Source organism: Rhinopithecus roxellana, chromosome 6 (assembly GCF_007565055.1).
Source record: "Rhinopithecus roxellana isolate Shanxi Qingling chromosome 6, ASM756505v1, whole genome shotgun sequence".
NCBI lineage: Eukaryota > Metazoa > Chordata > Mammalia > Primates > Cercopithecidae > Rhinopithecus > Rhinopithecus roxellana.
In genome coordinates, this window is record NC_044554.1 from 121,980,119 (window position 1) to 122,002,259 (window position 22,141).

The 22,141-nt window shown below is 36.9% G+C and overlaps 1 protein-coding gene across 15 annotated transcripts in view; it reads right to left on the bottom strand.

Moving 5' to 3' along the window:
* Positions 1-1,371: 1,371 nt before the first annotated feature.
* The window catches only part of KRIT1 (KRIT1 ankyrin repeat containing), a 46,575-nt gene continuing 25,805 nt past the window's right edge, over positions 1,372-22,141 (bottom strand). For 10 of the 15 annotated variants that reach the window (XM_010353553.2, XM_010353550.2, XM_010353552.2 and 7 more), the window contains 5 exons: positions 16,810-16,976; positions 16,094-16,181; positions 15,097-15,303; positions 2,679-2,795; positions 1,372-2,174 (listed from right to left, as the gene is read on the bottom strand). In XM_010353553.2, coding sequence (XP_010351855.1) covers positions 2,106-2,174; positions 2,679-2,795; positions 15,097-15,303; positions 16,094-16,181; positions 16,810-16,976 — 648 coding nt within the window. In that variant the 3' untranslated portion in view covers positions 1,372-2,105. The remainder of the gene's footprint in view (positions 2,175-2,678; positions 2,796-15,096; positions 15,304-16,093; positions 16,182-16,809; positions 16,977-22,141) is intronic. The other 5 variants (XM_010353548.2, XM_010353544.2, XM_030932127.1 and 2 more) reach the window with 1 other exon arrangement.

Consider the following 22,141-nt stretch of genomic DNA (forward strand, 5'->3'; position numbering starts at 1 on the left):
GGGTATAGAGCCTGAGTCAGGGGTAGGAAGCTACTACAAGCTAAGGAATGGATGGTGAGGACTTGAACTAGACTGGCTGCAGTGCAAGCAAGGAGGAAGGAAATGAGAAAGGACTCCCAAAACATCAGAGAGGACTTTGATCCACAAAATATGTAAGTTGGGGAAAGGCTGAACACCATAATAGTACTTCCAGGCTAAGCAACTGAATGTAGTTTGATGATGTCATTAACCAAATTGGGAATACAGTGGAAGGATAGAATGGAGCAAATAGAGGAAATAAATTCTATTTCCAGTTATGATTCAACTGAAGTTCTTTGTAGACCATTTAGATGGACCTAGAACAAGAATAACTTGGAAATTAAGATTTGGAGTTCAGAAATGAAGTTGAAGCTAAAATCTTAGGTTTGGGAGTCAACAGGGTATTTGGTAACAGTCAAGGACATTAGAATGAAGGGAACCGAACAGGGTATTGTTCATGTAGAATCAAAAGTACCTAGCACAGAATTAAAGATAAATCAGGTTTTCCTGTTAACTTTACTTAACCATATAATCTTAATTTTAATAAGGCCTATACATAGTACCATTAAAAATAAGCTGAAGTAAATTCGTGAAGCGTTCCATATTTTTAAGCTTTTTGATGCAAAAAAAAAAAAAAAAAAAAAAAAAAAAAAAAAAAAAAAAAAAAAAAAATAAGCTGAAGTTAATGTGAAGAGTAGTAATATAAAGATTATCTGCAAACTGTAGGACAACTTTAAATATAACTATATCTCTGAACTTATTTAGAATTCTTCAGCCTATTAGTTTGGAAATACTGTAGTTTCTAGCTTATGAATAGCACATTTATCAAGTTGCCTCCTCATCTATATCACTACTTCCCTAAATGAAACAATCAGATACTTGGTGATTTACTTCCTACAAAGTAAAGTCAATATACATAAACTATTAAGTCAACTCACAAAAAATACAGCATGTATTTAACAAATGCAACTTCTGATATCAAGAGATGATCACTTAAAATATGTCTATGTATGTGTGTGTGTGCTTGTGTGCTAGGCAGTTTTGTGAAATTTCTCAACTTTAATAATCGAAATTCCTTATTGGGTCTGGAATTATTTTAACAGCAAAAAAGCAAAAAACAAAACCAAAGTTAAGTTCACAAGGCCATGCTACTTTCAGAGTGAATGCCCTTGTTTGGAGTGGGTCTCTGAAATCTTCACTTTTAAAAGGCACATAGGTAATTATGATTCAAGGAGTTCATGTACTATACTTTGAGAAACATTACCATATATCAGATTTACATTTTAACTAAGACTTTTAAAAAAATGTTGAGAAATGTTTATAGACTGCAGAAAACTGTTTTAAATAAGTGTCATATGGTTCAAGTAGAAAATACATTTTCTTTATTCAAATCATGTTGACGTTCAGTATATTTTGAAATACACATGAAGTTATACCAAAGCTACATTTTAATCTCATCACATTCCACTCCAAATTCTTTACCATTTACCAAAAATAACTTTTTATAAAGCTTACTATTTTGTCTATTATACAGACTATCAATCTATAACTTTTTGTGTTTCTCTCAAAAATTAGAATAGCTTATGAGGATATTATATAAAACTAATTGGTATATTACACACCAAACGTAAGTACAGATTCTGTACAATGTAATAGTGTACATATATATTACAAGAAACTAAATGCCTTGTTGAAAGTAATTTTTTTTTTTTTTTTTTTTTTTTGAGATGGAGTCTTGCTCTGTCACCCAGGCTGGAGTGCAGCGGCGCAATTTTGGCTCACTACAACCTCCGCCTCCTGGGTTTAAGCGATTCTCCCACCTCAGCCTCCCTAGTAGCTAGGATTATAGGCGCCCGCCACCACGCCCAGCTAATTTTTGTATTTTTGTAGAGACAGGGTTTCACCGTGTTTGCCAGGCTGGTCTTGAATTTCTGACTTCAGGTGATCTGCCTGCCCCAGCCTCCCGAAGTGCTGGGATTACAGGGGCGAGCCACCATGCTTGGCCAAAGTAATCTTTTAAGAAATCTTTCACGGAAAAAAATTCTGCATTACAAAATGTGGTGGCTTGAGTAACAGTTACTTCTCTTTTATGAATTTCTTTCAGTGGGCATTAACTGTCCATTTAGCTTCATTAACAGTTTTACCACGAGACCAGCCTACAAAGTAAAACATGTCAATAATAAATATAAAACATGTAAGAATGTTTAAAGGACATTCATGACACTGGGCAGTTCCCTATCTATTTGAAAGGGAACTTTCTTATCATGAGACAGCTTGTTAAGAAAGAGTATAAAGGGGATATTTACTCAGGCTTTTTGAAGGGACTTAAGACGCAATTTGCTGGATACAGCTAGGCGGCACAGGTAGGTCAAGGAGATGGAAGGACTACCTAATAACTTGATAAAAGAGACAGGTAATACTGACCAGAATGAAAAGACATGGCAAAAGAGTTTGTTACAAAACTGAAACAAACTATTCAGATAAGTTTCTGATTCTTCCTTGCTCAGAAGGCCTGGCTTTTTTCCTTGGTCTTAAATATTTTAATTTCATGGAATATTACAAGTTTTCTTTGAAGTTAAATGGATGCCACTTTAAAAAAAAGAAGTAACTTTACTGACACAATAGTTCATTATTAGAAGTCCAAAATAAATGATACTTACCTGTTTCGTATGTACTATAAAGCTCATTTTATTTTCCATGCTATGGATCTGAAAACAAGTATCAGTATCTCCCAATTGCCACATAAAACAACCATAGTTAAGACTGATGAGTAAAGCCTGCAACATAATTGGAAATAATTATATTGAAATATATATTAAAAACATCACCTATTTTTTCTCACTATCTACACTGATGTAGTCTGGTCTAAATATAACGGTTCAGAATGCTTTTTTTTAAAAATTATACTTTTAAGTTCTGGGGTACATGTGCAGAATGTGCAGTTTTGTTACATAGGTATACACGTGCCACGGTGGTTTGCTGCACCCATCAACCCGTTACCTACATTAGGTATTTCTCCTAATGTTATCCCTCCCCTAGCCCCCAACCCCCTGACAGACCCCGGAATGTGACGTTCTCCTCCCTGTGTCCACATATTCCTTATTGTTCAACTCCCACCTATGAGTGAGAACATGCGGTGTTTGATTTTCTGTTCTTGTGATAGTTTGCGGAGAACGATGGTTTCCCAGAATGTTTTAATGAAGCCTTTTCAAAGCACCCTGCACTAACACTCACACAGCCTGCAGCACAGAATCATATAGATTGGTAGACTCTCAGGAGACTGCCATAAGCAATATTTGTTGTATAAGATTGACAAAAATTTTTAAAGATGTCAATTCTATCCATGGCTTTCAGGATAATGAAAGGTACTACCTTTATTTTCTTTCTGCAGGTTAAAAACTATCTCTTTATTCAAATGTATCTTTCTTTTGAATATTTACATAGTACTTTCAGATCTGTAGTTTATGCAACTGGGTTAACATGTTGACTTAGACAATCTCCTCCCACTGAAAATAAGTACACTGATATATTTATTGTAAAAGTAAGCATAATTAAAAAAATTACTAACATACCTTTCATAAATTCAACAGAGCTTTTCTTTTTTAAGGACAGTCAAGTGAAGCAATGGGAGTGGAGAAGAACTGTAATTGGTTGTGATCAAATAGTTGTAAACACTACCGCACATGGACCAGCCAACAACAGAACTATTTATAAAGCAATATTAATGATTCCTATACTTTCCTATTATAATATTGTATATAAGCATTCAATATATCCTTGTTAATAACAATTCTCTCCTAGCAGTAACTTCCATTTTCTTGCCCTAAACGTATATTCTTTGTGTACATATAAACAAAGAAGTGGTCCATGGCATTTTTAAGATACCTATGTTTAGAAACATTTTCTATAAATAGCAATTCTTATAATATTGACCACAACTACTAAACTAAGAATATGCCAGAAAGATAATGGGTTAGGGGATTTTTAAAGTAAGGTTCTGTCTGGGAGATGGAAGTTGCAGTGAGCCGAGATCGCCCTACTGCACTCCTGCCTGGGCAGCAGTGAGACTCCGTCTAAATAAATAAAATAAATAAAACAAAGTGAGGTTCTGTGAATGAAACACAGATAATTTATGCGAGTATACATTAAGTATAAGGAAAAACTAATAGTATCTTTTAAAAATGGCTATCTACATTTATATTGTAAAATATAACCTTATACATAGGACACACTAAAATAGTTACTTATCAAGGTACAGACTGAAACAGAGTCAAGATATCATACTACCTTAAACTGCCTTTTCTTTTAAATCAATCAACTGAAATTTCTTTATTCAAAAGCCACAAAACAGTCCATTAATATGGCTTCAAAACAGTTCAACATACAGAAAAAAATACAACTGTATTATAGTTACTTCTCAATTATGGAAGTCAAATTTCCAACAAAAGTACTAAGCCTGTAGTTATAGAAGGTAGAAATAATTTATATAAAAAACACAACTGTGTCCCATGGCTTTTTCCTGAGAATCTCCGATGCTAATGTATCCCATGTAGTGTTGTAAATGCAAATGAAGGTATTTTTGCAGATGAAGCTGTTTGCTGTATATTTGCAAAGCTTGTTGAATGCAATCCTAATAGATCTTGGTGAATCTAAGACAACTGAGGACAAGCTGGTTGTTCCCACATTTGATGGCTGAAATATGTAATTATCTTAAACCTTTCAAAGGTGCCATAAATTTATCAGTGGTTTACAAAGAACAAGGTAATGACTAGATGGATAGAAAATATCTTTACTCCTTGATTCAATCACCTTTTTAGATACCCAAGAATAGCATTCCTATTTATAGTTCAAGAAACTGAATCTCTTATCTAAGGAAAAAGCAGACTGTTAATTAAGAATATTGTCATCCTTCTGTCTGTTACTGCTATCTCATTTATTTGAATCCTGGCTCAGAGTATTATATATAATATGAAATGTTATATTTAAGTGTTAAAATAATATTGCTAAACCTTCATTTGAATACTATATAAAACTTTGTATTACTGCCAAAAATTGGAAAGCTAACAAACATAAAATATAGTTTAGAGAAATGGCACAGCATCACCATCCAGTTCTACAAAGAATGATTTGCAGATGTTGGTACAAAATGCTCTGAAACAGCAGAGGAAAAATTTCTTGAAATGGTGGGGGGTTGGCCGGGCGCGGTGGCTCAAGCCTGTAATCCCAGCACTGTGGGAGGCCGAGACGGGAGGATCACGAGGTCAGGAGATCGAGACCATCCTGGCTAACACTGTGAAAACCCGTCTCTACTAAAAAAATACAAAAAACTAGCCGGGCGAGGTGGTGGGCGCCTGTAGTCCCAGCTACTCCGGAGGCTGAGGCAGGAGAATGGCATAAACCTGGGAGGCGGAGCTTGCAGTGAGCTGAGATCCGGCCACTGCACTCCAGCCCGGGTGACAGAGCGAGACTCCGTCTCAAAAAAAAAAAAAAAAAAAAAAAAAAGAAATGGTGGGGGGCATTTCTCCTTCATTTCCTTTAATGAACTTAGTACAAGAGATATAGAAAAGTGGTTACAAGCTAATAAACAGTGGCCTATTTTCTGTGGGCAAAATAGTTTTAACAGAAAATGAGGATGGTATGGTGGCTCACACCTGCAATCCCAGCACTTTGTGAGGCCAAGGTGGGAGAATCACCCTGTAGAGATAGGGTCTCAATTTGTTGCCCAGACCAGGAGTTTGAGACCAGCCTGGGCAACAAAGTGAGACCCTATCTCTACAAATAATAAATTAGTAGGGTGTGGTAGCATATGCCTGTAGTCCCAACTACTTGGGAGGCTGAGGCAGGAGGATTGCCTAAGCCTAGAAGTTTGCAGCTGCAGTGAGCTATGACGGTGCCACTGCACTCCAGCCTGGGCAACAGAGTGAGACTGTGTCCTAAGGAAAAAAAAAAAGGAAAGAAAAAGAAAATGGTAAGCAAATGACCTAAAAGCAAGGTGACTGTAAGAGAGCAGTCCCCAACCTTTTTGGCGCCAGGGATTGGTTTCGTGGAAGACAATTTTTCCACAGACAGGGGTGTGAGGGATGGTTTTGGGATGATTCAAGGGCATTTCATTTATAGTGCGCTTTATTTCTATTACTATTATACTGTAATATGTAATGAAATATACAACTCACCATAACGTAACATCACTGGGAGCCCTGAGCTTGTTTTCCTGCAACTAGATGGTCCCATCTGGGAGTGATGGAAGATAGTGACAGATCATCAGGCATTACATTCTCCTAAGGGGCATGCAACCTAGATCCCTTGCATGCACAATTCACAAGAGGGTTCATGTTCCTATGAGAATGTAATGCCACCATTGATCTGACAAGAGGCAAAGCTCAGATGGTAATGCAAGTGATAGGGAGTGGCTGTAAATATAGGTGAAGCCTCGCTTGCTGCTCATCTCCTGCTGTGTGGCACGGTTCCTTACAGGCCATGGACCAGTACCAGTCCATGGTCTGGGGGTTGGGGACCCCTGCTAGAAGAGACTTCAAGAAATTAGGCTCCAGGTCAATTATTAAACTCAGACCCTATTCCACCCTATGTTCCTAGATAGTTTATCTCCATTCATATGTATATCTATCAAAGTAACTGTTGCCCTTAAAGATGACCCTGAAAATTAATATAAAATGACTAAACTACGACTGGGATATTTCAGGAAGTTATGTGATTATAAAGACCTATTAAGACACATAAAAGGGCGAGCACGGTGGCTCATGCCTGTAATCCCAGCACTTCGGTAGGCCAAGACGGTTGGATACCCTGAGGTCAGGAGTTCAAAACCAGCCTGACCAACATGGAGAAACCCCCTCTCTACTAAAAATACAAAATCAGCCGGGCGTGGTGGCACATGCCTGTAATCCCACCTAGTTGGGAGGCTGAGGCAGGAGAATCGCTTGAACCCCATAGGCAGAGGTTGCAGTGAGCCGAGGTCGCGCCATTGCACTCCAGCCTGAGCAACAAGAGCGAAACTCATCTCAAAAAAAAAAAAAAAAAAAAAAAGACACATAAAAATGAGAAAAATAAAAACTGGGTTTACGATGAAATTTCCTAATCTAAATGCCTTTTAAAAATGCATAAGCCTATTACTTTAACCGATTTGGTCTATTCTTAACAAATCTTAATTAACAAATTACGAGGAAGGTGGATCACTTGAGGTCAGAAGTTTGAGATCAGTCTGGTAAACATGGTGAAACCCTGTCTCTACTAAAAACACAAAAATTAGGTGGGCATGGTAGTTCATGCTTGTAAGCCCAGCTACTTGAGAGGCTAAGGTGGGAGGACTGCTTGAACCCAGGAGGCAGAGGTTGTAGTGAGCCAAGATCACACCACTGCAGTCCAGCCTGGGTGACAGAGCAAGACTCTGTCTCAGAAAAACAAAACAAATTTGATTTGATTTTTATTAGCTTCCTATTATAAACTAAAAAGCTGTTCATCCCATTTAAATGTGTTAAATATGCTAAAAAATAATTGATAAACCTGTATTTTATAATGACTTATGGTTAGAAAAAGGAGCACCATACACTAACTTCTAACTGAAGAGCTCTAAAGTGGGATTGAAAAGGGTCTGACCCACCTACTGCTGCTGTCACCTGTGCACATAGTGCCAGGAGGTCAACCCACCTGCCTGCCACCAGCACCTGCAAACAGCAGAGGTGGGCTTGGAGAGAAGCCTGCCATGCTCACCACTGCCACCGGCACACATTGTCTAGGGTCCTGAGGACAAGCCCTGCCCACTGCCACTGTCAACTGTTCCTAAGCATCTAAGGGCCTGAGGACTGACTCAACTAGTATGCTGCTGCCATTGTCTGCACACACCATCAGAGGCCTGATGACAGGCCTGTTCCGCCTGCTGTTGGTGTCTGTACATGTCATCTGGGGGCTTAAGGATTGTTATGCTCTGCCTACGCCTGCTGGTGCCCACATGCACTATCTAGGGGCCTGAGGAAAGGCATGCCCTGCCGAATGGCACAACTACTGGTGCCTGAGCACTAGCCTGCCTGGAGTCCCCAGAAAAGCCTACTACAGCCTTCATTAACAAGCACAGTCTAAGCCACTGAGGGACTCATAGACACAACTAATGCTCATTAAAGCTGAAGAAATCATACGGAGACTATACTACTGCACTTACCCAGAATCAAAGCCAAAGCACCGTATCCAACCAACACTATAGCTACACCTATAGGAAAAAGTCTTTCCTTACAAAAGCCAAGGCATAAAATAGGAAGAAGTGACATCAGATGTACAGATATAAACATAAAGATACAAAAAACATTGAAAAGCAAGAAAACATGACACCTTCAAAGGAAGACAAAAATTCTTCAGTAACAGATCCTCCCCCAAAATTTTGAAAAGCCTAATAAAAAAATCAAAATAATGATATTAAAGAAACTCAGTGTGATCTAAGATATATAAGATAACAAAAGTATATAATCCTAGAATGGAAGAATTCAATAAATGAAATAGAAAGCACAACTGAGAGCTTCAACAACACACTAGATCAAGCAGAATAAAGAATTTGTAAACCTGAAGGTATCTTAACCCAGGCAGACAAGAAAGAAAAGAAAGAAAAGAAAAGAAAAGAAAGGAAAAGAAATAAAAAAAATGAAGAAAGCCAATGTGACATGTGAGGGCACCATAAAGTGACCAAACATTTGAATTCTGAGATTTTAGAAGGAGAAGAAATGGAGAAAGACAAAGAAAACCTACTCAAAGAAATAACAGCTGAAAACCCCCTAAGTCTTGTAAGAGATGTAGGCATCAAGATACAGAAAGCTCAAAGATACCCAAGCAGATCTGACCTAAAAAGGTCTTTCCCAAGGCATGTTATAGTCAAACTGTCAAAACTCAAAGACAACAAGAGAATTCTAAAAACCATAAGAGAAATACATCAGGTCACATATAAGGACACTGCCATCAAACAAACAACAGATTTCTCAGAAGAAACTACAAGCCAGAAGAGCCTAAGATGATGTATTTAAAACGCTAAAAGTAAAAAAAAAAAAAAAAAAGGCTTTATATTAGATTGGTGCAAAAGTAACTGCGATTTTTGCCATTGTTATTAGATCTAAAGGGAAAGACAGACTCCAAAACAATAATAGTTGGGGAATTCAACACCCCACTCTCAACACTGAATGGATCAAAAGAAATTAACAAAGAAACACTGGATTTAAACTGCACTTTAGACTAAATGGATCTAACAGCCAGGTGCAGTGACTCACGCCTGTAATCCCAGCACTTTGGGAGGCCAAAGTGGGTGGATCACCTGAGGCCAGGAGTTTGAGACCAGCCTGGGCAACAACCCCATCTCTACTAAAAATACAAAAATTAGCCAGGTGTGGTGGCACACGCCTGTAATCCCAGCTACTCAAGAGGCTAAGGCAGGGGAATTGCTTGAACCCAGGAGACATAGGTTTTACAGTCAGCTGAGATTGCTCACTGTACTCCAGCCTAGGTGACACAGCAGGACTCTGTCTCTAAAAAAATATAAACAAACAAACAAATAAATAAATGGATCTAACAGACATTTACAAAACATTTCATCCATCAGCTGCAGAACACACATTCTCCAGGATAGACCATCTGTTAGGCCAAAAAACAAGTCCTAATAAATTTTGTAAAAGTATCTTAGATCACAATGAAATAAAACTATAAATCAATAACAAAAGAAATTTTGGGAACTGTACAAATAAATGGAAATTAAACAACATGCTACTGAATGACCATTGGGGGTCAATTAAAAAATTAAGAAGGAAATAACTTTCTCAAATGCAATGAAAATGAAAACACCATATACCAAAACCTAAGGGATATAGCAAAAGCAGTGTAAGAGGGAAGTTTACTGCAATAAACATCTATGGCAAAAAAGTAGGAAGATCTCAAATACTTAACGATGCACCTCAAGGAACTAGAAAAGCAAGAAAAAAACCAACCCTGAAATTAGCAGAAGGAAAGAAATAAGATCAGACCAGAACTAAAAGGAAGAAAGACTAAAAAAGAAAAAAGAAAAAAAAATTACAAAGGATCAACAAAATGAAAAGTTGGTTCTTCAAAAAGACAAAACGAGTAAACTGTTAGGTAGACTAACCAAGAGGAAAAGAAAATCCAAATAAACAAAATCATAAATGATAAAAGAGACATTATAACTGAGACCACAGAAATAACAAAGAATCGTTAAAGACTACTAGGACCAATGAACGACAGGCTAACAAACTGGAAAACCTAGAGGAAAAAGATAAATTCCTCGACACAGACAACCTACTGATATTGAACCAGTAAGGAAAAGAAAACCTCAACAGATAAATTCTTGGTAATGAGGTTGAATTGGAAACAAAAAGTCTCTCAACAAACGGAAACCAGGTAACATCACCGCTAAATTCTACCAAACCTATAATGAAGAACTAATACCAATTTTCTCAAAATGGCCCAAAAAACTGAAGAGGATTCTTCCTAACTCATTCAATGAGGCCAGCATCATTCCAATAACAAAACCAGACAAGGACACAACAAAAAAAAAGAAAACAAGAGTCCAGCAGTCATGATAAACACAGATGCAAAAATCATCCACAAAATACTACCAAACTGAGTCCAAGAACACATCAAAAAGATAACACACCATGATCAAATGGGATTTATGCCTGGGAGGCAAGGATGATTCAACATATGCAAATTAATAAATGTGATACAATCAATAGAATGAAGGACAAAAACCACACAATAGTTTCAGTAAGTACAAAAAAAGAACTTCATGAAGTTCAAGATCCTTTCATGATGAAAAAAAAAAAAACAACTCTCAGCGAATTCACATAGAAGGAACATACTTCAATCAATAAAGGTCATATACGACAAACCCACAGCTAATATCATACTGAAAGGGGAAAAGCTGAAAGCCTTTCTTATAAGAACTAGAATAAGACAAGGATACCCCACTTTCAACTACTCAGAGCCTTGCTCTGTCACCCAGGCTGGAGTGCAGTGGCACAATCTCGGCTCACTGCAAGCTCCGCCTCCCAGGTTCACGCCATTCGCCTGCCTCAGCCTCCCAAGTAGCTGGGACTACAGGTGCCTGCCACCACGCCCAGCTAATTTTTTTGTATTTTTAGTAGAGACGGGGTTTCACCATGTTAGCCAGGATGGTCTCGATCTCCTGATCTCGTGATCCACCCGCCTCGGCCTCAACTACTCTTAATCAACACAGTACTGGAAGTACTGGAAGTCCTAGACAGAGCATCAGGCAAGAGAAAGAAATAAAAGCCATATAAATTGGTAAACAGGAAGTCAAACTGTCCCTCTCTGCAGATGACATGATCTTATATACAGAAAGACCTAGACTCTACCAAAAAACTAATAAAACTGATAAAACAAATTCAATAAAGTTGCAGGACACAAAATTCACATACAGAAATGACTAGCATTTCTATACACCAATAATGAACCAGCTGAAAAAGAAATCAAGAAAGCACTCTCATTTACTATAGCTACTAAAAAAAATTAAATACCTGAGAATAAATCTAACTAAAAAAGTGGAAGACCTCTGTAACTAAAACTACAAAACACTGATGAAAGAAATTCAAGAGGACACCAAAAATTGGAAAGATATCCATGCTCATGGATTGGAAGAGTTAATATTGTTAAAATAGCAGTATAGACCAGGCGCGGTGGCTCATGCCTGTAATCCCAGCACTTCGGGAGGCTGAGGTGGGTGGATCACCTGAGGTCAGAAATTCAAGACCAGCTTGGCCAACATGGTGAAACCCTGTCTCTACTAAAAATACCAAAAAAAAAAAAAAAAAAAAAATTAGCTGGGCGTGGTGGTGCAAGCCTGTAATCCTAGCTACTTGGGAGGCTCAGGCAGGAAAATTGCTTGAACCCAGGAGGTGGAGGTTGCAGTGAGCCAAGATCATGCCACTGCACTCCAGCCTGGGCGATGAAGCAAGACTCTGTCTCAAAATAAATAAATAAAAAATAAAACAGCAATATTATCCAAAGCAATCAAGTAATTCAATGCAATCTTTATTGAAATACCAATGACATGCTTTACAGAAATAAAACAAAATTCTAAAATTCATTTGGAATAACAAAATATCCTGAATAGCCAAACCAATAGTGAGAAAAAGAGAACAAAGCTGGAGGCATCATACTACCTAATTTCAAAAAATAAACTACACAAACCTACAGTAACCAAACAGCATGATATTATTGTAAATACAGATCCCAATGGAACAGAGAACCCAGAAATAAATCCATGTATTTACAGCCAACTCATTTTCAACAAAGGTACCAGGAACAAACATTGGGGAAAAAACACCCTATTCAGTAAATGGTGCTGGAAAAATTGGATATCCACACGCACAAGAATAAAACTAGACTCCATCTCTCACCACATGCAGAAATCAAGTCAATATGGATAAAAAACCTAAATGTAAGACCTGAACCTATAAAACTAGTAGAAGAAAACATAAGGCAAATGCTTTTGGACATTGGTCTAGGCAAAGACTTCAAAAGCATAGGCAACAAAAACAAAAACAGACAAGTGGGGCTATTTAAACTATTAAGCTTCTGCACAGCTAATGTTAACAATCAACAGAACGAAGAGACAATGTGGTGAATGGAAGAAAATATTTTCAAAGTGTTCATTAGACTAGGGACTAATATCCAAAATTTACAAGGAAATCAAACAATTCAACAGCAAAAGAACATATCCCATTATAAAGTGGGCAATGATTAGAATAAACATTTCTCAAAAGAAGACATACAAACAGCCAAGAAGTATATTTAAAAATGCTCACCATGAGTAATCATCAGGGAAGTTCAAGTCAAAACCATAATGACATTTCATCCCACCCCAGTTAGAATGACTATTATCAAAATGACAAAAACATAACAAACGCTGGTGACGATGCAGAGAGAAGGGAACTTTTATATGGAGTTAGTGGGAATATAAACTAGTATAGAGCCACTATGGAAAACAGTGTAGAGGTTTCTCAAAAACTAAAATAAAACTACCATATGAACCAGCAATCTCACTACTGAGTATTCTTCCAAAGGAAAGGAAATCAGTGGGATCCTGCAACCCCATGTTGACCGCAGCACTATTCACAATAGCAAATATATGGAATCAACCTAAGTGTCTACCAGCAGATGAATGAATAAAGAAAATGTGGTATGTGTGCACAATGAAATATTATTCAGCCATAAAAAAGAATGAAAACCTGTCATTTGCAACAACATGAATGGAAATGGGGGTCATTTTGTTAAGTGAAATAAGACAGGCACAGAAAGTCAAATATCCTATGTTCTCATATATGTGAGACGTTGATGTCATGGAGGTAGAGAGTAGAATGACGATTATCAGAGCTGGGAAGGGTAGCGTAGGAAGGAATAGGGACAGGGTCAGTTAATGGGCACAAACATACAGTTAGATAGAATGAATAAGTTGCGGTGTTTCATAGTACAGTAATGTGACTATAGTTAATAATCTATTGTATATTTCAAAATAGCTACAAGAGATGAGTTGAAATGTTCCCAATACAAAGAAATGATAAATATTTGGGGTGATGAATTTCCTAATTACCCTAATTTGACCATTATTTATTGTATGCATGTATCAAAATGTGAAATGTACCTCATAAATATGTACAACTACTATGTATCAATTTAAAAAATGAGTGGGGCCCAGTGGTTCATGCTTGTAATCCCAGCACTTTGGGAAGCTGAGGCAAGAAGATCACTTGAGGCCAGGAGTTTGAGACCAAACTGGGCAACATAACAAGATCCTGTCTCTGGGGAAAAAAAAAAAAAAAAAGCCAGGCATGGTGTTATGTGCCTGTAGTCTCAGCTACTCAGGAGGCTGAGGTAGGAGGACTGCTTGAGTCCATGAGTTCAAAGCTGCAGTGAGCTATGACTGCACCACTGAACCCCAGCCTGGGGAAGAGAGTGAGACCCTGTCTCAAAAAATAAATATATAAATCAAAAAATTTTTAAATGTAAAAAACAAAAAACAATAAAGAAGCTCTGAAGTATTCCAGTGGATATTCAATCCCTTCCATACTTCATCCTGCTCCCCAAAAGCTTCTTGTACTAATTCTAATGTTTCAAAGTGAAGCCCTTGTGTCACATATAATATTTTTTTCATGTCTTTTCCAATTAACCTAACAAATGTTTTAAACAGGCAACATAATCACAGAGTTAAAACTTTTAAGTTGCAAAATGGCCTTGTTATGGACTGAATGTTTGTGCCCTGCCTCCCAAACTTGGTATGTTGAAATCCTAACCCCTAGTGTGATGGTATTGGGAGGTAGAGCCTTTGAGAAGTAATTATGTAATAATTTATGAGAGCAGGGCCCTCATGAATGGGATTCATGCCTTTATAAAAGGGACCCCAAGACAACTCCCTCATTCTTTCTGCCATATGAGGCTACAAGGAGATGTCAGCAGTCTCCAACCCAGAAAAACCCTCTCACTAGAATCCAACCCCACTAGCGCACTGGTCTCAGATTTCCAGTTTCCAGAACTGTGAGAAATAAACTTCTGTTGTTCATAAGCCAATCAGTCTATCGGGCGTTGTTATAGTGGCCTGAACTAGATAGGTATGTAATGAAAAGTTTCCCTCCTTACTTTTATTCCTAGTTATCTGGTTCCCTTCTCTAAAGGCTTCAAGAAATATTTTATGCATACACAAGCAATATGTATTTATGTAAAGATCAGCCTCATTTCCTCCCATTTTAATACCAAGAATAGGCAGCATATTACATATTGTTCAGCACCTTGCTTTTTCACTAAATATATCTTGCAGATTATTCTACACAAAAATATTCTTTATTCCTTTTTATGGCTGAAGGGTATTCCAAAGCAGAAATGTAATATATTATTAACCCCTTACTGACAGTGATTTAGTGTCCCCCTTCATCTTATGTAACGAATGAGTTGCAATGAACAGTCTTGTATATATGCCATTTCTAAATTCTTCATGTAGGTTAGTACTGTTGTTTTAGGTATTATATGACATGATTTGTGAAAAAAAAGCTGAAAATCTACCTTAGTTTCCATGTTGAGGAGATGAAGTCCTTTTATATTCACTCCTACATACACAGGGATGACTTTATGATTGCTGGGGCTTGCCTTTGTAAATATCTGTCCTGTGAAAAATGCTGCTCCATAAGTAGGAATTTCCCAGCAATTCTGTAAGAACATGCGCTGAAGGTGATGCATTTCTTTACTGACACCTTCACTTGTACTAAGATTCTAAAAACAAACAAAGTAAATTAAAAATAAGAGATACGAAAGGAAAATGTACCACTGATAATCCAAATAGATCAACTAAGCAGTTTCTAAAATCAAGACTGCCCCTAAAGAATAAAATTACGGCACATTATATTAGGAGTACTTTTTCTCTTGCGATGTTAATATTAAAAAAAAATCGCCAGGCACGGTGGCTCAAGCCTGTAATCCCAGCACTTTGGGAGGCCGAGACGGGCGGATCATGAGGTCAGGAGATTGAGACCATCCTGGCTAATGCGGTGAAACCCCGCCTCTACTAAAAAAATACCAAAAAAAAGACTAGCTGGGCGAGGTGGTGGGCGCCTGTAGTCCCAGCTACTCGGGAGGCTGAGGCAGGAGAATGGCGTAAACCCGGGAGGCGGAGCTTGCAGTGAGCTGAGATCCGGCCACTGCACTCCAGCCTGGGCGACAGAGCGAGACTCTGTCTCAAAAAAAAAAAAAAAAAAATCAAGGTCTAAAAATATTGTCTATGCTATTGGGTTTTAATTGCTTCACAGGCATGGATAGTGTATTATTTCAAATTTTTATCTTTAGTCCTTACCACAGTATTCGGCATGCAGAAGGTATTCAGTAAAAGATTATATATTACTAAAAATAAAAATACCTTGCTACTTTCAATTTCAAGCATTGTGAACTAGAAGATACATTTTTAATTTCAGGACTATAAATTTAATCTACCTATGTTTAAAATTAATAACACTAACAAAGTTTCAACTAGGCTATAAAGCATCTTCATTTCTATTAAACAGCTTACCTTGTATTCATGAAGTATGCGATTTGTCCAGTGAGGTGCCTTACTTTTCAGTTTGGTAACAGGTACGATGGATTTTAGATTTTCTTCACTGTAAGCACACATGCCAACATCCTTTAAATAAATCATCTTTAGTAGCTAAAGAATAGTAATCATTCTGTTACAAATGGCTTTCAGTAACGTAATTTTTAAGCTGAAAAATACTTTGCTGTAAAATATCAGAGAACTCTAAAAATGTTAAGCAAAAAGCCACAAATCTCATATTATCAATTTAGATAAATGTTTCTTCTTTCAATAACCAGAAACTATTTTTGAAAATTGAAAACCACAATAACCAAATTCAGATATGCTTAAAACCTCAGTGTTTTCTCTCAAAGACTGAACATAAAACCAGTTTTTATGGTGGGATTCTTAAGTACATCTGTCTTATAAAATTTTTTACTACTTATTCAAGTCAGGTTTTAGTGAACTTATTTAAGCATAAAAAAAGATAAAATATAAAGTGTATCAACTATAGTCAAATATAAGAAAAGTACATTTGGAGAATGTAACTTTAAGAATGCTTTACTGTAATGTTTTCTTTTCTCATTCTACATCTTATATTATTTAATTCCAAACCAATGTAACATATAAATATTTTCTAATAACATTTTTAAACTTTCTTCGTTAAACAGAATCTTGACCATAGCACAAAACCATGCATAATATTAAATACTTACTTTAGGAAACCTTGCTTGTGTTTTTTACTCTCATAATTTCCATAGACTATTTGCAAAAGCAGACTTGCCAATGTTATCAGCTTAGCATCAGGAGCTGTATAAAAGCCCTTCAATAAATTATATCTGGCTTCATCAAAGAGAATAAGAATAGCTAGCGGGTCTTCAATCTTAAGAGAAAAAAGTGTAATTTAGTTATTAGGCTACAATTTCTCTTTACAAATGAACAATTTAATATGGCAAAAACAAAAACTACACATTTGTATATAAATGAGCTGTTAAGCAAAGGTTGGCAAACATTTTTTTGTTAAGGCCCAGAAAGTAGTATTTTAAGCTTTGTAAGCTATATAATTGCTGTTGCAACTAATCAACTCTGGCACTGTAGCACAAAGAAAGCCACAGGTGATACATCAACAAATGGGTACGGCAGTGTTCTAATAAAACTTTATGTAGGAATACTGAAATACGAATTTCAAACAATTTCGCATGATAGGAAATACTGTTCTTTTGATTTTTTTAACAATCAAAAAACATTAAAAAAATTAGCTTGTGAGGTATACAAAAACTGGCAAAATATGGCTATAAGCTATAGTTTGCTAACCTGGTTGTCTAAGAAATATTATCATCAGTTTATAAATATGGATAATTTTTAGCAAAATTTTACCTAAATTTTTGTATTACTGAAACATTTTTCTATTAACTGTGCCAGTAGTGGACTTCAAAGAAGATACAGTAGTGGACTTCAAAGAAGATAAAAGGAAGTATCTTAATTTCCAAAGGACAAATGCATTTTTAAAAAGTCTGTTGTAAGACATTTTAAATTTTGACTAAAAAGACTATGTACTTTCAAATATTAATAATATTCAAGAAGAGTAAATGTTTGTTTTGTTTTTTTGAGATAGGGTCTTGCTCTGCCAGACAGGCTAGAGTGCAGTGGCATGAACATGAACATGGCCTACTGCAGACTCGACCTCCTAGGCTCAAGCTATCTACCTGCCTCAGCCTCCCAAGTAGCTGGGACAAGAAGTGTGCACCACCACACCTGGCTAATTTTTAAATTTTTTGAAGACAGAAGGTCTTGCCATGTTGCCTAGGCTGGGCTCAAGCAGTACTCTCACCCTAGCCTCCCAAAGTGTTGGGATTACAGGTGCTAGCCACTGCGCCTGGCCTAAATCTTTTTTTTTTTTTTTTAAATTTTAAAAACTTTAAAGTTTATCCAGTAAGATTAATAAAGATTGAGAAATCCTGGCCTACAGAATACATTCCTACTTGTACACAGTCACCAGTTATAAAGTTTCTGAATAAATACTTAAAGTATTTCCAAATACAATTCACAATGATCCCAAGCTTGAATAAAAATGATTTTTGCAGCCAGGTGCAGTGGCTCATGCCTGCAATTCTAGCACTTTGGGAGGCCGAGGCGGGTGGATCATGAGGCCAGGAGATCGAGACCATCCTGGCTAACACGATGAAACCCCGTCTCTACTAAAAATACAAAAAATTAGCCAGGCGTGGTGGCGGGCACCTGTAGTCCCAGCTACTGGGGAGGCTGAGGCAGGAGAATGGTGTGAACCTGGGAGGCAGTGCTTGCAGTGAGCCGAAATTGCGCCACTGCACTCCAGCCTGGGTGACAGAGAGAGACTCTGTCTGAAAAAAAAAAAAAAAAAAAAAAAAATTATTTTTACAACATTACCTGAAATAATACTATTTTTCTATCTGAAAATACTGTATGCAATAGTAAAAAAACATTTCATGGGAAAAAAATGAAGGGGACTGTTTTAGATTAAAAGAGACTAAAGAGATATCCAAATATAAAGCATGAGCCTTGACTAGATCCTGGGGCGGGGAGGTATAAAAGTATTTTGAAACAACTGGGAAAAATCTGAATTTGAATCAGATATTATGTAATTATGGAATTATTAATTTTATTAGGTTGGAAATGTTATTGTAAATAAGGTAGAGATGTCCTTATTCTTAGAAGATGCATGCCAAAATATGTAGGAATGACACCTGCAACTCACTTTAAAATGATTCACAAAGAAAGTAAATATAGTAAAGCCAATTGTTAACAACTAGTGATCTAATGAATGGTAAATGGTGTAAACTGTATTACTTTCTAATATGCCTTTGGCTTTTCAAATTTCTCAAAATAAAATGGAAAAAGATTGAATGAAAGCATGTTTTCTAATAAAAACTGACATCGTATATTTGAAGAATATGAGTAGATAATAACAGTTACAATTCCCAATACCATGTTCAAAGAGTTTTAGTCTCGATTTTTAAATTTCTAATGAAATCAGGATGTTTTCATCCTAAAAGGATGATGCTAAACAATAAGTGGAATTCTGTTTTTCAGATGGTACAAACAGGAATTTCTTAATTATATAATAAGTGAAAGAACACAACTGCTTTACCAGATTATCATGACATTCTGGTTTACCATAAGAACTTACTAAACCTTGCTTCCTTTTTACTTGAGTCTCCTTTATTTTAAAATTATGCAATTTATCATCCAAGTATTATCATTACTGCTCCTTTTCTCTACCAGTGAACTATTAAAATATTACTTGGGACGAGAAGGCAGACTGAGTAAACTTAGATTATGTGCAGATTTTATAGATATCATACTTTTTTTAAGTTATAGGGTAAAACAGATATAACATTTGTCATTTGAACCATTTTTAAGTGTGAGATTCAATGGCATTAATTATATTCACAACGTTGTGCTACCATCACTACTATCTAGTTCCATGTAGTTTATATCACCCCAAAGAGAAAGTCTGTTAACTGGTAAGAACTTCCCACCCCTCCCCCAGCCCAGCACCTCTGATAACCTCCAATCTATTTTTCCCCTTTATGCCTTTGCCTATTCTAGATTACTAAAGTAGAATTAAATATTTGTTATTTTGTGTCTGGCTTATTTAGTATAATGTTTTCAAGGTTCACTCATGTTGTCACATGTATCACAACTTCATTCCTTAATTACTCTATTTGTACGTATAGACCACATTTTGTTTGTCCACTCATCTGTTAATGGACACTTAGGGTGCCTCTACCTTTTTGGTTATTATGAATAATGCTGCAGTGACATAAAAGTATGTTTGAATCCTTGTTTTCAATTATTTCAGGCATATATCTAGGAGTGGAATTGCTGGATCATATGGTAATTCCAGTTTTAGATTTTTGAAGAACTACTGTTTTCCACAGTGGCTGCACAATTTTACATTCCCACCTGCAATGTACCAGGGTTCCAATTTCTCTACATTTTTACCAACTCATTACTTTCTGTTTTGTTTTTTATAGTCACCCTAGTGGGTGTGGTTTCTCAATGAGGTTTTAATTTGCATTTCCCTAATAACTAATGATGCTGAACATCTTTTCATGTGCTTGTTGGCTATTTATATATTCAAGTCCTTCGACCTATTTTATTTACAGACAGGGTCTTGCTCTTTCATCCAGCCTAGAGTGCAGTGGTTGATCATAACTAACTGTAACACTGAACTCCTGGGTTCAAGTGATCCTCCCGTCTCACTCTCGAGTAGCTAGGACTACAGGTGTGTGCCACCATGCCAGGCTACTTAAAACAAACAAAAAAAGAAACTTTTTTGTAGAGACAGGGTCTCACTATGCAGCCAGGCTGGTCTCAAATTCCTGGCCTCAAGTGAGACTCCCACCTCATCCTTCCAAAGCACTGAGATTACAGAAGTGAATCAGCACACTTGGCCTACTTTTTTTTTTTTTTGAGACAATCTTGCTCTATTACCAGGCTGGTGTGCAGTCATGTGACATTGGCTCATTGTAACCTCTCCCTCCCAGACTCAAGCGACCCTCCCACCTCTGTCTCCTGAGTAGCTGGTACTACAGGTGTGTGACATCATGCCTGGCTAATTTTTTAAGTTTTTTATAGAGATGAAGTCTCACTATGTTGCCCAGGCAGGTCTCAAATTCCTGGGCTCCCATGATCCTCCCATCTCAGCCTCCCAAAGTGCTGGGATTACAGGAGTGAGCTACTGCACCAAACCCTGACCATTTTTAATCGGGTTGTTGGCCTTTTTATTGTTGAGTTGTAGGAGTTCTTTGTATATTCTGGATAGTAAACCCTTATCTATGATTTCCTAATATTTTCTCCCATTCTGTTGCTTTTCACTTTCTTAATAATGTCCTTTAATGCACAAAAGTTTCTGATTTTGATAAAGTTTAACTTACCCAATATTTATTTTGTTGTTCATGCTTCTGTTGTCATATCTGACTCCACTGCCTAATCCCAAGGTCATGAAGATTTATCCCTATGTTTTCTTCTGAGTTTTATGGTTTTAGCACTTATATTTAGGTCACTTATGCATTTTAATTTATTATTATTGTATTTGAGACGGAGTCTCACTTTGTCACTGGAGTACAGTGGCGCAATCTTGGCTCACTGCAACCTCCACCTCCCAGGTTCATGCAATTCTCGTGCCTCAACCTCCTGAGTAGCTGCGACTACAAAGGTGTACTACCACGGCTGGCTAATTTTTTGTATTTTTAGTAGAGATGGGGTTTTGCCATGTTGGCCAGGCTGGTCTAGAACTCCTGTCCTCAAGTGATCCACCCGCCTCGGCCTCCCAAAGTGCTGGGGTTACAGTTGTGAGCTACCACACCCAGCCATTTTAACTTTTTATATGGCATGAGGTTGGGGTCCAATTTCCTACTTTTGCAATGTGAACCTACAGTTATACCAGCACCATCTGTTGAAGAGACTATTCTTTCTCCATTAGATGAGCCTGGCAGCCTTCTCAAAAATCTACTGGCTGTACATGTATGGGTTTATTTCTGAAAACTCAATTCTGTTCCAATGGTCTGTATGTTTATCCTTATGCTAGAGTACCACAATGCTTTTGATTACTTAGCTTTGTGCTGTGCTTTGAAATTGAGTAATGTCAGTCTCTCAACTTGATTCTGCTTTATTCAAGATTGCTTTGGCTATTTGAGGCCACTTGCAATTAATGTGGATTTGAGTACTGTCCGTTCCACTTTAACAAAAAAGGCTATTGGAATATTGTTAGGGATTGCATTAAATCTGTAGAGCACTTTGCTAGTAGTGACATCTTAATGACACTAACTATTCCTATCATTGAACACAGAGATGTCTTTCCAGATATTAGGTTTTATTTTTCAGCAATGTTTTAGTTTTCAGTGTACAAGTCTTGAACTTCTTCTGTTAACTTATTCCTGGGTATTATATTCTTAGATGCTATTTTAATGGACTTCTTAATCTCTTTCTTGTATTATTCTTTGCTGGTGTATAGACAACAGATTTTGTGTGTTGAGCTTATACCTTGAAACTTCGTTGAATTAA